This window comes from Terrapene carolina, unplaced genomic scaffold, assembly GCF_002925995.2.
Source record: "Terrapene carolina triunguis isolate 2854851 unplaced genomic scaffold, T_m_triunguis-2.0 Scaffold137, whole genome shotgun sequence".
NCBI classification, from domain to species: Eukaryota; Metazoa; Chordata; order Testudines; family Emydidae; genus Terrapene; species Terrapene triunguis.
The window spans coordinates 642,589-657,610 of NW_020664488.1; the positions used below are offsets into that span (position 1 = coordinate 642,589).

At 47.1% G+C, this 15,022-nt stretch overlaps 1 protein-coding gene across 1 annotated transcript; it reads right to left on the reverse strand.

Annotated features, from left to right (window-relative positions):
• Positions 1–2,552: 2,552 nt before the first annotated feature.
• LOC112120753 (regulator of cell cycle RGCC-like) lies at positions 2,553–14,584 on the reverse strand. The gene is made up of 5 exons (XM_024219903.2): positions 14,492–14,584; positions 8,915–9,070; positions 8,011–8,091; positions 6,214–6,276; positions 2,553–4,088 (listed from the first exon to the last, which is right to left on the reverse strand). The coding sequence occupies exons 1-5, from the start codon at positions 14,523–14,525 to the stop codon at positions 4,081–4,083; spliced, it is 342 nt and encodes a 113-aa protein (XP_024075671.1). The 5' UTR covers positions 14,526–14,584; the 3' UTR covers positions 2,553–4,080.
• Positions 14,585–15,022: the final 438 nt, after the last annotated feature.

The window sequence follows — 15,022 nt, forward strand, 5'->3', positions numbered from 1 at the left end:
GCCAGATTGGCAAACCAAAAAAAAGCGGCCTTGCCGCCCTAGGATTGGGCAGAATGCTGCCCCGTAGAATCTGCCACCCCAAGCACAAGCTTGCTCGGCTGGTGCCTGGAGCCTGAGTGTTTCCCACATGGTACGTATGCAGGTGGATGCATCTTTGCCCAGGCATCTGCTATGGCAATTGGCACTATAAATCTACACTGCCCAAAAATGTCCCTGGCAGGGAGTTGAAGCACCCAGGTCAATTGACTCTGGCTCGTGGGGCTCATGCTACAGGGCTAAAAATGGCAGTATAGCCGTTCCTGCTCAGGCTACAGCCCAGGCTCGAAAGCTGGCGATGGGGCTGAGTCTCAGAACATGGGCTCCAGCCTTAGCGGGAGCATCTACAAATTTTTAGATCTAACTATTTTTAGCCCTGCAGCATGAGCCCAATTCAGTGGAGGCAGGCTCTGAACCTGCCTGCCTGAGGGTGAGTATAGATGTACCCTTAGGTAGTCAGCTTCTGGGGCAGAACCTATCTGTGTGTTCTGTGTTTGTACAGCACCTAATGCCGTAGGGCCTGGTCCATGCCTGGGGCTCCTACAGGCTACAGTAGTACAAATAAATAATGATTTGCCAGGAGACACTCTGTTCTGTGAGCCAATGGATCCCAAGCTGGGATCCAGGTTTAACCTCCCACCCAGCTCAAGGGCCAGAGCTACAGCTGATGTAAATCAGTAACACTCCACTGAAGTCAGGGAAGCAAGTGCTGCCAACGTACACCTTTAGGGCAACTCAGGGTCTGGGGTTTTGGTTTAGGCTCATCCTCCTTTTAACAGAGACAAAGGTGGCAAGAAGCGAAGGAAGGTGACTCAATCCTCTCAATTAAGGTTTAAATTTGTGGGAGGTTAAAAGGGGAAGAACTAGAAAAAGACTAAAACAGAGAATTGAAATGTGAGAAGTGGTCAGATCCCTTCCCCGGCCCCTGAGAGAAAATGCTGTTTTTCCCCACACCCAGTCTCTTTGCTTTTCCCACCTATCCTCAGCACCAGCACTCGTCCACATTTCTTCCAGTACCAAATCCAAGTTCAGCTCCCTCCAGAGTCCGCATGTTCCTAATATTTGATGAATAACATCAGTTCGGTTCCCTATAAACTGGTGCCGGCACTCTGCCCTTCCACTGATTATCTCCTCTGATTGTGCCAAGGGTTAGTGTCCTGTTCAGTATGCAACATTTGTTTAAAATCACCCTTAAAACACACACAGAACCAGCCAGCTTCAGCCCAAGTACCACCTGCTCCTGCTTTTTGTGAAACTCAGCTGGTCCAAGCTGCAGAACTCCCACCAGCTCAGTTGTGAGATCAGAGCCACACACTCCAAGGCACCAGGTGTAGGAGGCCTGACTTGAGCTGGCCAGCCCCCTGGACACAGGGTTCACAACACACACACACACACACACACACACCCCTTCTCAGACACACTGACTCAAAACCATACACCCATTCATCTGTGCACAGCCTGTCCCACTCACACCTCATCCTGTCCCTTGCAGTCTTACACTCCTGTTCTCCAGTCTGATTCTCCACCCCACCCCACATGGCCTGTCTATCTAAGAAAGTTTCTTGGCTTGTAAACCAGCAGTGAAGTTCTTGAAGTAGTCCTAGAGAACTCAGGTACACAACACACATGTTTTAGAAAGCTGACAAGGGCAGCACTCAGACTCACAATAGCATAGGTGCTGTTTGGGTTTAATGGCCATTGCATGCTATCTTGTGTCACACGCTCAGAGGTCAGGCTTCTTGTGAACACTTGGGTGTGCCTCCAGCGCCCTGTCCTGCTGCGGACATGCAAGTGCCTTTCTCTGGCTCATCAACCCAAACAGCTTTTTAAACAGTGCTTCCTCAAAGAGGCAGTGGTTAGCCAGAGACTAGTGGGGAACAATCCCCAGCAGGTGACAGCAGTTTGCGGAGGATCAGAGACATCATTTGAACCCCACATGTGGGCAAATTTATAAGAACCATAACATTGGGATGTCATTTGATTTATTATTTAGGGGGCTGTATCTCAGGAAGCCCTTGCTGAAATGGACTCAGATTTGGACTGCTAACAGTCCCCTGAGGCACAGTAATTTTCAAGACCATCTGACTCAGCATGTCATTTTTGGAGCCTGTATTAAAAAAAAAAAAAAAAAAAAAAAAAAAAAAACACAACAAGTCTCAGCCTCAACTATCACAAAGTCACCTCTCCACTGTAATAAAGAATCCACGGGTCAGAGGATGCAGTCGTTGCATATGAGACACCATGCCCATTGAAGACTTTTTCAAGCATCCTCATTGCTTGGCTACTTCTGTCTGAATGCTGCGATATTTCTCAGGGTGACCCAAGGGTCACACATAGCCCATGTGGGAGAATCACTTAGCCCCAGCTCCCATCACAGATCCTTTGTCCATGGGGTTAGGTGCAACCCTATAACTACAAGATTACTTAAGTGCACAGCTCTGCAACTCCAGGAATGGGAAAGCCCTGGAGGCAGCATTCACAGAGCAAATCCACGCTGAGTGAAGGCTCCACAAAATCCTTTTATTCATAAAATACATGCACATCTGTATAAAAATTTTAGAATCATCCTTATTTTACAATATTTACAACAGAATACAAGCATTCAAGGCAGAGGCATTTAGGGTCTGGTCTGAAGACATCCAGTAAACAGCTGGGAACTTATGAGAAAGTAAGAACCATTGTCTGCTTATTTAGGCCAGTGGTTTTCAACCTTTTTTTCATTTGCAGACCCCTAAAATTTTTCAAATGGAGGTGTGGACCCCTTTGGAAATCATAGTTCATGGACCCCCAAGGGTTCATGGACCACTGGTTGAAAACCACTGAGTTAGGCAATAAGTATCTTCTTGAACCTGAAGAGAGACACCTCATTGCACAGATCCTCAGCTGGTGGTACTTTGACATTGCTCCATGGAAGTCAACGGAGATATGTCAATCTATGGCAGCTGAAGATCTGGCTTGGAGTCATTATTAAAGGTCATTTATTAGGATTCAACAGCCTCCTTTGGTCAATATAGATCAACACAAAATTAGGTGTGGTCAACTGTAGAGCTGTGATCCAAATCCAAAGTTGAGGGATGTTCAGCTCTGGTGGTTTGCACAGTCCCATTATACCTTCTAGTGGAGAGGTTAGTATGGGTCTCCCTCTACTCTTAAACTACAATAAATGGCAATCAATTGCTAGCCTAGCCCATCTTAAACCCTTAGGGAAGGTGCTTAGAGCATGAGCAGACACTTAACCAACTTTAAAATGGAGATGCCCACCAACTGCTGCAGGTGATATTTGCCAGCAGAGCTACCACTGATGCCAAAGAGAGCCCTGCAGTGTTAAAGTACTTCAGGAGGCAGGAGGTTCATTAAGAGAAGAACCATTGTCCACAGGCCCAGGAAATACTGTACAATTTCTCATAGAGAGGACCCTGATGGAGCTGGGAAATAAAAGGCTTCACCCTGCTTTCCTTCTCATTACAGATGGGACTCTGGACTCCAGGGGTAGCTTACCTTGGCTTGCAATTCCGGCACCTGGAATTCTGCTTAGAGTAAAGATATCTCCTCAGAACACTCCACCCCACCCCTTCCCCTCAGAGACAGGGAGACAATACATTGGGAAGAGGAGGGAGGAGGAGTGCTATGGGTGACAGCTGGAGAAATTTTGCTTTGTGGTTTTTGTGGTTAGTAGCCCACCAAATGCAGAAGGAAACATGCCAAGGCCAGTACCTAAATAAATCCCAACTCGCAGGTGCCCCCACCCTGAGATGAATCAGTATTTGCTATTTATGCTGATTGTCTGAAGAGGGACAATCAAATGAGACAGAAGGAAACCAGCCAGGATTCTCAGGCGTGATGGATTTGCACTTCAGGTCTGTCGTTCTTGCTGGACAGTTGCTCTGCAGATGGGAAGTGTGCCTGTATTATCCTTGCCCCATGGGGTATGAATTTTAGACCCTGCTCTTCCACAGTAGAACATGAAAGGATGGGGTGGAACAATGAGAAACATCTCAGATCTGCCATAACCTCTTCTCAGAACTCCAGGCCAAAGACAGCATCTCACATCTCTGCAGGGCAAAGAAAATGTATTGTTAGGCCACTGAACTCAGCCAATGCAAAGGAAACCCAAACCCTGTTTTGCCAGGCACTGTGTGTAGTGGTTAAAGCTGGAGACTGGGAATCGGGCCTCCTGGATCCGGTTCCTGGCTCTGCTTGGGGTTAACAGCCAACATTTCAACGATGACCAACTGATTTTAGGTGCCAACTTGTGGCTTCTGTGGGGGGACATTCAGGGGTGCTGAGCAACAAAGGAACTCCAGGGGAGCTGCTCAGCACATCTGAAAAAACAGTCAGACCCTAACTGCCTTAAGCTGGGCACCAAAAAATGACTTGAAAGTTTGGACCTTAATTGTGTCTCAGTTTCCCCATCTGTAAAGATGGAGACCAGCCATCCTGTAAAGTGCGTGGAGATGCCTGGGTGCCAGGTGCTGGAAGAGAGCAGCGTTTTGTTATTACTGCTTCTCTCCCAAGTGAGCTGTTATGAATGGCAGAGGATTCGATTTGCAGCTTTTTACTCATTCTAGAGAAGTGGGCCAGAAGTTGGTCAGTATCCCTGCATACGGAGGGCAGAAAAGGGCAAGAATTTCCCTTAGACAAAACTGAAGATAGAAACCGTCTCCCAACTGCATATGTAAAACCCCCCTAGGTTTCATTAGCAGGGAGCAATGCAGCAGGCAAAGAGAGTTGCAGGAAAGATCTGTCGCTCTGCTCAGTAAAGGCCAGTGTTACAGGCCTAGAGGTCAGTGTTTATCCAATAGCAGGCCAGCCCAGCTTGCTGTCCTGCACTCTTGCTATCACTACAGATTATCCTATACGCTGGACATCCACATTGGTTTGATTTGTTTTAATCGCAGCCGGCTGCTTGAGTGAGGGGAAATCCAGCCTGGGCCACCTCTCTCTGGGGGGTTTCCTGCCAGCACCAGCACAGCGGGAGACAAATGTAATCAGGAAGTGCTGTCATTTCCCCTCTCCTCTCAGACTAGAGGGGGGCTGCAAGGAAGCAGCAGGGATGCAGAGCTCGGGCGGCAGCTTGCCAGGGCTGCCCCGAATACACCGGGCCAATGTAGCCCTGAATGATGGAGACTGTAGAATTTATCACCTGTGGCTGGCACACCCAGCACTTCACCAATATCTGTCAGGCCCCCCAGCCACCTCCCTCAAGGCAGGACAGTAGCATCACCCCCACTTGACAGATAGGAAAGGATGGCGCAGAGAGGGGAAAGGAGACACTCACCCAAGGTCACCCCAGCAGCTGGGTGGAAGAGACTAGAATGGAATCCCAGAGTGAAATCCTGGCTCCATTGAGGTCAGGGGGAGTTTTGCCACTGACTCCAATGGGGCCAGGATTTCACCCGAGATCTCAGATTCCACTAGTGTTTAATGCTGGTGTTTCTAACAAGCCTGAGGAAGTTAGGTGCCCAGGTTTATGGATTCCATGGGAGCTGAGTGGTGCTCTAGGGCAGGGGGTCTCAAACTGGGGGTCGGGATCCCTCAGGGGGTCGCAAGGTTATTACATGGGGGGTTGTGAGCTGTCAGCCTCCACCCCAAACCCACCTTTGCCTCCAGCATTTATAATGGTGTTAAATACATAAAAACATGTTGTTTTTATATAAGGGGGGGGGGGGGTCACACTCAGGCTTGCTGTGTGAAAGGGGTCACCAGTACAAAGGTTTGAGAACTACTGTTCTAGGGGATTCAGGCACCTAACTCCCATTGAAAATCCCACCCTTAAACACTAGATTACATTCTCCGCCATGGCTGCCTTGTGCCAGACTAACCCAGGAGTAGCCTAGACACCACATTCCAGCCCAGGGGCTCTACAACCCTGGATGCAGCAGCCCAGAATTCACACCTGTCAGGTGTCCATGCTGTCTGTCAAGATACAATTCCTAACATTAGAGGAGAGAAGGATGCAGCCGCCACAGGACAGGCGGAGCTCCTGCAAGGGACTGCGCAGTGTGGAGAACGAGGAGAGGCATAGTCAGACACAGTCATGCCTAGGGACAAATCATCAGCCTGGATTAGTCACCGTAGTTCTATTGACTTCAGGGGAGCTGCACTGATGGCCAGCAGTGGAGGATCTAGCTTTCAGTGGTCACCAAAACGTGGCAGAGATCAAGGCTCCATACATACCCTCTAGCACTTTATCCAGATCCGCAATGAACTCCTCCAGCTCCTGTGTGTCCCCAAGCTTAGCTAACAGAGAAAAAGATCTGTAGTCAGATGCTTGGCATGCCACACCCATCCCAGTGCAGGTTACAAAAGGGATTCTCCTTGGCTTCTTCTGCCCATGGCTGCTCAGGCCATGCTACTATTACTGCTTTCATAACATCATCCATTGGCATGTCTTGTCACAAGGATTTGGAACATCTGGGATGTAGTTTATAGACTAGCCTGAGGCTAGGTCTACACTATGAACTAGGGGTGTGACTCCCCGGCTTCTATACACATACTGGCGCTCACTCCATGCAGCTGCAACAGCGTAGGCCTGGTAGCACAGGTAGAGCTGCAGCAGAGGTGGCTGAGCCCTGCCAAGTACATACCTGCTGTTTTAAGGCAGGTTTGCACTCAGCACGGCTCAGGCGTGCCTCCTCTGTTACTACCTGGGCTACCCAACTACCCTGCTCTTTATACTCATGCTAGCGCTCACTGAGCTAGCGTGAGCATGTGCACATGAGCCGGGGAATCACATCCCTAGCTAGTAGTGTAGACACGGCCTTAATGTGAAATCTAACTGGGTTGTGGGGTACTTCTGATTTGTCTGGAGTACAAATGATTGTTCTGCCTGGCATTATGGCCCAGGTCCTTTGGAATGCCTTAAACCAAAGCACTGAGACTTGACAGTAAGGAGCATATACTGTGGTCTTTACTGATCACATCAGCCCTGCATGAGCACTTATTAATCTCTCAAGGCCCTGCACTGTACACACTCATTTTAGGGAAAAATGTGGGATGGATTTTTCTGGGGATAGTCTTTCCAAAGTCCTGACTAGGAATTGAAGAGCCTGAGGAATGATGATGGTGTCCCCAGGAGACGCCTGGGAGAGCATCAGACATCTAAGCCATGGTCCCTTTATTGTGGAGTGGAAATGTGTGTAGGCGACTCTCCCTAATCTCTGAATCCTCATACAGATTCTGGTCTCATTTCTACAGGGGACCCAGGATGTCACCCCAGAACAAACCTCCTTAGAGGTCCTTGTGCAACCACCAGCCTGTATCCCCATTAGCACAACCAGTTCAGCCACTGAACCCAGCCAACATGCTTCTGGGGTTTAGGGTGGCCCAAAGGGGTGTCACCTGGACTGATGGGCTGAACTTAAGCGAAGGAAAATTCAGGTTGAATAGTAGGAGGAACTGACAGCTTGGAGGCAAGGGCCCCCTTCTTCTCTCACTTTCACTGGGGTGAGTCAGGAGTGACTCCACGCAAGTCAGTGGCGTTCTGATGTAGAAGAAAAATCAGGGCTACAGACCCAAGTATTTCTCTTGTTCCTGAGCCATGCAAGGCACAGCTTCTGAGATCACCCTCTGCTGAGCCCTCTGTCAGGGCCAGGGCTGGGTGACCCTTTCAGTAACAAGGTTCTGGGCTGGGATCCATGAGCGCTGAATGGACCCATCAGATCTGATTCCAGCCTGGATCAGAAACATAGCTTGGTAACGTCATGCATGTTCTGCAATTCAGAGGGAGTCAACTCTACTCTCCATTCCTCACAGAACATACCCCGCTAGCCAGGATTCCCACATAAAAACATGGATATGCTGCAGTTACTGATCTGAATGCACCTTACCTTTAATGCATTCAATTTCTCCAGGGCCATTGCTGAGGGAATGGGCTCAGATCCTGGATACCTTTACCCTGAGGGCTCTTTAAATAGGATTCCCCAGGGTACCCCTTGAAGAAAACTTTTTGATGGAGATCTGTCCTGGTCTTACCTTTGGAGTTAGCAATGCTGGCCGACGTGTTGAGATCTTCCTCACTGGAGTTTAAACTGCTCCCAGGAGACGTGCTGGTACCTGCAGACAGAACAAGATCAGTCACTGCACCAAGGCATCATCTAGCTCCAAGGACCACAGGGGCATTATAAATATGCCAGCAGGGAACAGGGGCCAACATGGTGAAACATGGATTCCCAAATCTAGCTGCTGGGTCCCACTTTCTGCCAGCTGAGCAGCTGAACTGCATCACTCTTGCTACAAGTCCCAGCTGCAAAAGTGAACAACGCTCTTTTACCAGCCCAGCAGGGGCCAAATTCAATCTAACGTCATCCTCTGCAGTCTGGGTGTGATGGTGGAACACAGTGATCTGGAACTTCACTGGGATTATCACAGGCACAAGGGGGCAGAGAAAGATCAGAGAGGTGGGTTTTGGCCCAAGACTCTGGTATGTTATGCAGCAGTGAAGCCATTAAATCCTCTCTCGTATGGGAGTTACAATGCAGTGGCTGGCAAACCCTTGACTTTAAAGATGCACCTGTCAGGCACACAGACATCACAACCCCTCAGAGTAAGCACAGATGCTACCCAACAAAGCCTTAGAGGGAAGAGACCCATGAATGCGTGGCCAACATGGGGATGCTCAAAGACGGAATGACCTGGAAGTCGAATCACTGAACAAAACAGAGGTGCAGCCACAGACATTTGGGGAGGTAAAATTGCAGGAGCCCTGCAGCCACGTTCAAGGGATCTCCAGCAAGATAGTAAGCAGTTGGGTGGGGATGGAGGAGGCAGACACGTTCCCCTCGTCCCTCCCAGTGGGTTTTCCCCAGTGATGCAACACCGCACCCCGGGTGAGCACCATGACTCCTTTTATTCTGCACCAACAACCCCCAAAACTCACTTTCTAGCTCATCGATGCCGCTGTCATAGACACTGGGGAGGGTCCTTCTCTTCAGCTCCTCCAGGTGCTGCTCATACTGAGAAACTTCACCCTTGTCAAAGTCTTCAATCACCTCGTCAAACTCCCTCAGGAGGTCATTGAGGTCATCTGGCAGCACTGAAGATTCAACAGATCAGCCCAGTGAGTCATTTGGATGCAATACAGACCATCTCTCACACACACAACTCTGGAGTGCTTCTGGGCAGGGTGGGACGGGGGATCAGGAGATCAGAAAGAGGGAAATTATGGGACAAAGGAGGAAAGAGGTTTGCTATGAAGCTTGGAAATCAGATGACATGGGGAGAAGACAGAAGTTGTCCTGGGTGGTAGGAGCTGCATTGGAGAAGGCTCTCGCACCAACAGTGGCCAGATTTTGGGGGAGAACTGGGAATTCAGTGCACTGAGCAGAGCAGACAGACTAGGAGCCTAAAGTCAGTGACGTTACCCCAGTGTAGAGCCCATGTGAGAGTGATCAGAGTCAGGCCCTGGATCTGAGTAAGGGGGAGGGACTAGAAAAGCAACTTTGAAGTGATCCATAGAGCAGAAGAGTGTTCCCATAGGATGGCCACCTTTAGCCACATACATAATGAAACACAGGAGGAGCTGCTGTCTGGGTGTGCCTTTATTCACCCACAGCATTCCCTGCCATGGACACCCCAGCAGCCAATCACAGTTATGCTCTCAGCATCATGGGCATGTGGGTCAGATATGACCATCAATCCCTTGCTCTCAATTATCCCTGATTGACTGGACAACATGTCCTAGTCAGCCAATGGCTGTGCAGCCACTCATTTGCAATAGTGCTCATGAGTGTGACCTGAGGACACAAGGGCTCTGTCTACAGAATAGTTCAAACTGTGTCAGCAACAGTGCAGATGCAGTTGTGCAGCAGAGAGTCTGAGATAGACCCCGGGCCTGATTCTGATCTCACTTAGTGCTTTACCCCAGTGTAATGTCACCAATTTCAACAGTTACTCCCAGTTTACACCAACGTGAGATTGGAATCAGATCACGCCAGTTCATTGGATTCCTCTGAGTGGTTTTTAATGGGCATGGGAGAGGGGACGGGGAAAAACCAAGGGATATAAATTTGTAGAGGAAACTTTGTAAGGATTTTAAAGGATCCCTGTATTTACTCCTGGGTAGCCGAGTGAGTTTCCAGGACCAGCCCTCCAGCAACGTGCAAATCAAGCAATATAAATACAATTGGCAGAGTCTCCTCTATAATTTGACTTCCTTGTTGTGAAGCTAGGAGCTGGGACTGTAAGCTTTGGCAATTCTGTAGGAGAAAAACCAACATATGAAAAGCAGCAAGGAGTGCTGGGAAAGCTGTACGGTCATCCCAGCCTAGGGGCAGAGCAGCAGATGTACTCCAGGATGTGTCTGAGCAGACTCCAGGCCACCAGCTTCAGCAACGGGACAGACAACTCTTCCCTACCCCCCTCAGAACTTTCAGCCTCACTCCACCCAACTGCTATGGGCACCAGCCTTCTGGCTAAGGAGGGCTGTAAGAGAGCCAGCAATTCTAGCCAGCTGAGCAGCAGCAGGGTCGCTGATGCATGGTGCAAGGTTCTTCTCCCCCCTTGAGGAGTGAGCATGTTGCTTCTGCAGCTCCACCAGCAAGAATGTGCCAAATGCAGCTGGGAGCAAATAAGAGCTACTTCCATTGACTTCAGTGGACATCCCACCAGCTGGTGCATCAGCACTTTGTGCCTTGTAGCCAAACTAATTGTCACAACCAATCACATCACCACTGACTTTGACCCATTGAGCCAAAGTCCTCCTTGGTTTAACTCCATTGCCTTCAGGAGAGTTACAGCAGGGAGGACATTAACCCACTGCCATTTTTCCCCAATGCAGCTGGCCTTGAAAAACTTACAGAGTAGCCTTGGAGTGTAATAAAGAAGCAACATTACAACCTTGCAGAAAGAAGAGCTGAGCGGATGCACCACAGGATTGCAAGAGAGGCCACTCTTCAACGCATTTACAAACCACCGCTCTACACTACACAGAGCCAGATTCTGCTCTCCCTCAGAGTGGGGTAAATCAGGAGTCCCTCCACTGGGAAGCTGGTGTGTAAGCGGAAACAGGCCTATCATCTGGGTCTCTCTAGCCACCTATATATATAGGCCCATCACCATAGTAGCTGGCTGGCTCACAAACATTAAGAGGCCAGATCCTCAACTGCTGGAAACCTTTGTAGCTAATTGCCCACTGGGCACTTTGCAGAGAGAGCTTAAAATAAGATCTTAGCTTCAAAGAGTTTACAATATAAACATTTGCTCTGATCTCTGAAAGACTATTGAAAGCTTCTTCTGTTCACACGCGCTCCCTCCTCAACTCACAATAGAATGTGTTTATGGGACCCAAAGGTTTTGATGCAAGCCAACTTGAGCAAGGAAAAGCTTGTCATGATTAGGTTTTGTATGGAATACTCTCTCCTGTGTGAGTTGGAGACGCCCTGCAATACTCATTAAGATTAGGGCAAGTTTAAGATGGAAAGCCATCCTGCTCCTTTATCCATCAACCTCCTTGCTTTGCTGGCTTCAAGTTCAATCACATCCTTAGCATCACATACAAGAGCCTATTGTCTGTGTGCTCATTTCCTCTGAGGTTTTCTTGACAGTAGACTTTTTTTTTTTTTTTAAATATAAACACCCTTCTGAACTGTATGAGAACTGACGTACTCAACTGAAATGGATCCTGGCGAGCTCCTGGGATCCACAAGCTGGGTTCTGATTTCATCTATGCTGGTGTAAATCAGGTTTAATTCCACTGAGTTACTCTGGATTTAGCTTAGCTGGGATCCAGCCCTATCTTTGTAAATTCATGGCTATTTATTTAGAGTACCACTCTCAGAGGACGTGCTCATCGGTCACCCACGAATAACAGCTTTCAGAAAGATCAAAAAGTTCTTCTCCTGCATTTACAGCTTAAAATTAAAACCACTTACAAAACACAAACACAGACAAGATAATCGAGAATGTAATGAAGCCTGACTTCTGTGAGGGTGTGCACGGGCATGTGTGGGTGTGTGCATATGAGTGAGAGAACGGTTACTGTCCCGATCCTCGTGCCATTTCAAGAATGAGGCTAACAGTACACAGGTTATCTGCAGATGGCAGGAAACATACACACTGCAACTTCTATAGACCGGCAACTGTTTTTAGTTAGATTATAGGAAGAGGAGGTAGAATTGTGCTGCAAGAACGCCTTCTGAGTGACATATCTTGGCTCTCTGAGAGTCCTTAATAAATAACTTGTTCTGTGGTTCTTACCACAGTTTAGAGCGGGAAACCCTTAGAATATTTCCCTAGTCTTCAGTAAAGCAGTCTACTTTTTTCCCCTTCCATTGTACAACATGTATTTACTCTTCTGGGCAGAAATGCAATGCAGATAGGCTTCATGGGGAGAAAGTTGCCGAAGAGAAGTTGCTGCTTGGAATAATTGATGGCTAGTAAACAGTTTACAGGAGCGTGATCCCATGATGGGGTTTTTCCCCACAGCCTTGGAAGGAATCAGGGTTAACAGCTGACTTGCCTGCCCATGAGAGAGGAGCTACAGGCTTTGAGGTTCAATGCTGCAGCCGCTGCTCTGTACCCTTTAAGTCTGGGAGCTGGAGCTGTCCCTCACTATCAGTACACTATCAAGAAAAAAAATTGGGGGAGGGGGGATTTTTATCAAAACGTGGCTGTGTATGGATACTGCTCTCTGCATGCAGGGACACAAATCCACAAGAGCTACTACTCATCCTTTAACATTCATGAGAAGAAGGAAGAAGTATAACAACACGGTCTGATGCTGGAACCCTTAATCCATTGAAGCCAGTCAATGAGCTGAGGATCAGGCCACAAAATTCTATCCGAAGGGTGGATACAGTTCCACATAGAAGTTTACTCTTAAGAAATGTTAAGATACAGTGAGTTATAATCCAGAAAATAGCTCACACTAGCTGTGTGGAACAGCATAACAACGAGGAGTCCTTGTGGCACCTTAGAGACTAACAAATATATTTGGGCATAAGCTTTTGTGGGCTAATACCCACTTCATCAGATGCATGGAGTGAAAAATACAGTAGACAGGTTGTATTTTCCACTCCATGCATCTGATAAAGTGGGTATTAGCCCACAAAAGCTTATGCCCAAATACATTTGTTAGTCTCTAAGGTGTCACAAGGACTCCTCGTTGTTTGGGTTGATTTTTTGTTCACATTGTTACTATTTCAATAAGAGAAAAGGAATGTCTCTTCATGACACAAACCTGTGACCTGGACTTTTAGGAACACATCTATTTCTTTCTTCTTTTCTTTTGAAATTTGGTCTGAAGTACATTTGTTTTCTGGGGCTGAGAGACGCTGGGAGGATACTGTTGCAAGATCATAAAGACCAGAGATATATTTTACTTGCTGTGTGATGATTTATGTGAATTATTGGGAGAAGAGTCTATTTGTGTAACTTTATTTTTAAAATATGTCAAGGATTACTTAAGGCAAAGGGTAGGCACTCCTTTTTCATTGACTGTGTACAAAAACTAAAAGTAAATACACATAATATATATATATGATAATATATTTCCCTCTTTAGTATGAATGAAGAGATGAAAGAGTAAGCTCACTGTAATTGGTTGAAAAATAAAGCAGCAAGTCTCTGGCATTTTTCCTCTGATCAGGTTTTAGGCTAAGGGCAAATAATCAAAAATACACACAGCATGTTGGATTTTTTAAAGTAGCATGTGGAAATAATTCTTGTGATATGAATTGTTTTCAAGAAAACCTTTTTTCAGTTATTTAACACTATTTATGATGATGCTTTATTGTGATTTTAAAAAAAATCTATAGCAACAAATTATATTGAATAGAGAGAATTCTATAAACGAGGATGAGGAGAGATCTTTTAAAAATACAAACACACTGAACAATTATTTCTCCCCACTAAGATCAAGAGGTAGTGATACAGCTAATTCATTCTATAGCAGGGGTCGGCAACCTATCAGAAGTGGTGTGCCGAGTCTTCATTTATGCACTCTAATTTAAGGTTTCACGTGCCAGTAATACATTTTAACATTTTTAGAAAATCTCTTTCTATAAGACTATAATATATAACTAAACTATTGTTGTATGTAAAGTAAATAAGGTTTTTTAAAATGTTTAAGAAACTTCATTTAAAATTAAATTAAAATGCAGAGCCCCTGGAGCGGTGGGCCAGGACCCAGGCAGTGTGAGTGCCGCTGAAAATCAGCTTGCGTGCCGCCTTCGGCGCACGTGCCATAGGTTGCCTACCCCATAGGTTCTATAGCATTCAAACCGGTGCACCAACCTCTTCAATATTATCCCTTTTTAAAAATTGGATTTTCTAAGGATGACGTGCAAGGTTAAACATACAAAGCACTACAAGGTTTTTAACAAAACAGCCAGAAAAAGTCAATAAGAGTTTTCAAATACATTAATGAATAGAAACATTTGCATTTCAGTGATCAAATATAATTGTAATAACTCACAGTAGAAGGGAGAAAGTTAATACAGAAGGAGGCAGCACTAACCTGCATTGTTCATGTTCTCTGTGAGCCTGGCCATGATCAGCTGAAAAAACGCTCTTCTCTTCTGCGAAGAAAGACAATAGGTCACAATATGAAAGTGACTAAATTCTAAAAGCTATTTTCACACGGGCGCGGCAAGTTTTGTGCTTTCGGCCATGCCCCCTCCTTTGCTCTAAGCCAATCAGAAGGCCGCTCGCGGGGACCCGCCTAGCAAACCCCAGCAGGCTGTCAAGAAGCGGCGGCTGAAAGAAGGGGGTTTTCTGTGAATGGAACGGAACGTGAGTCCCGGAAAGAATGCCGTATGTCCGGCTGAAAAACAATACACTCCGCGGCACCGAGAGATCGCTCAGGATCCCTGCAGACGGGGCTAGTGCAGGGCACCGTGGGGGTTATAGATCGGAGGCCTAGGAGTATTTAACCCGGGTGTGCGTGTGGAGGAATTTGCAGAAGAGAATAAAGTCCTGGAGGGCGTGGGGTGTGGCAGAAAGGATGAAAACCTTGGTGACTCGATAGTGGGGGTTGCAGAAAGGGCTA

Excerpts from the sequence above, each read along its gene's own strand:
- LOC112120753 (XM_024219903.2), bottom strand. The coding sequence starts at position 14,525 with ATGGCCAGGCTCACAGAGAACATGAACAATGCAG. Across the intron at positions 9,071-14,491 it reads AGAGAACATGAACAATGCAG|TGCTGCCAGATGACCTCAAT; the intron begins GTTAGTGCTGCC and ends TTGAATCTTCAG. Across the intron at positions 6,277-8,010 it reads CAGCATTGCTAACTCCAAAG|CTAAGCTTGGGGACACACAG; the intron begins GTAAGACCAGGA and ends TTTCTCTGTTAG.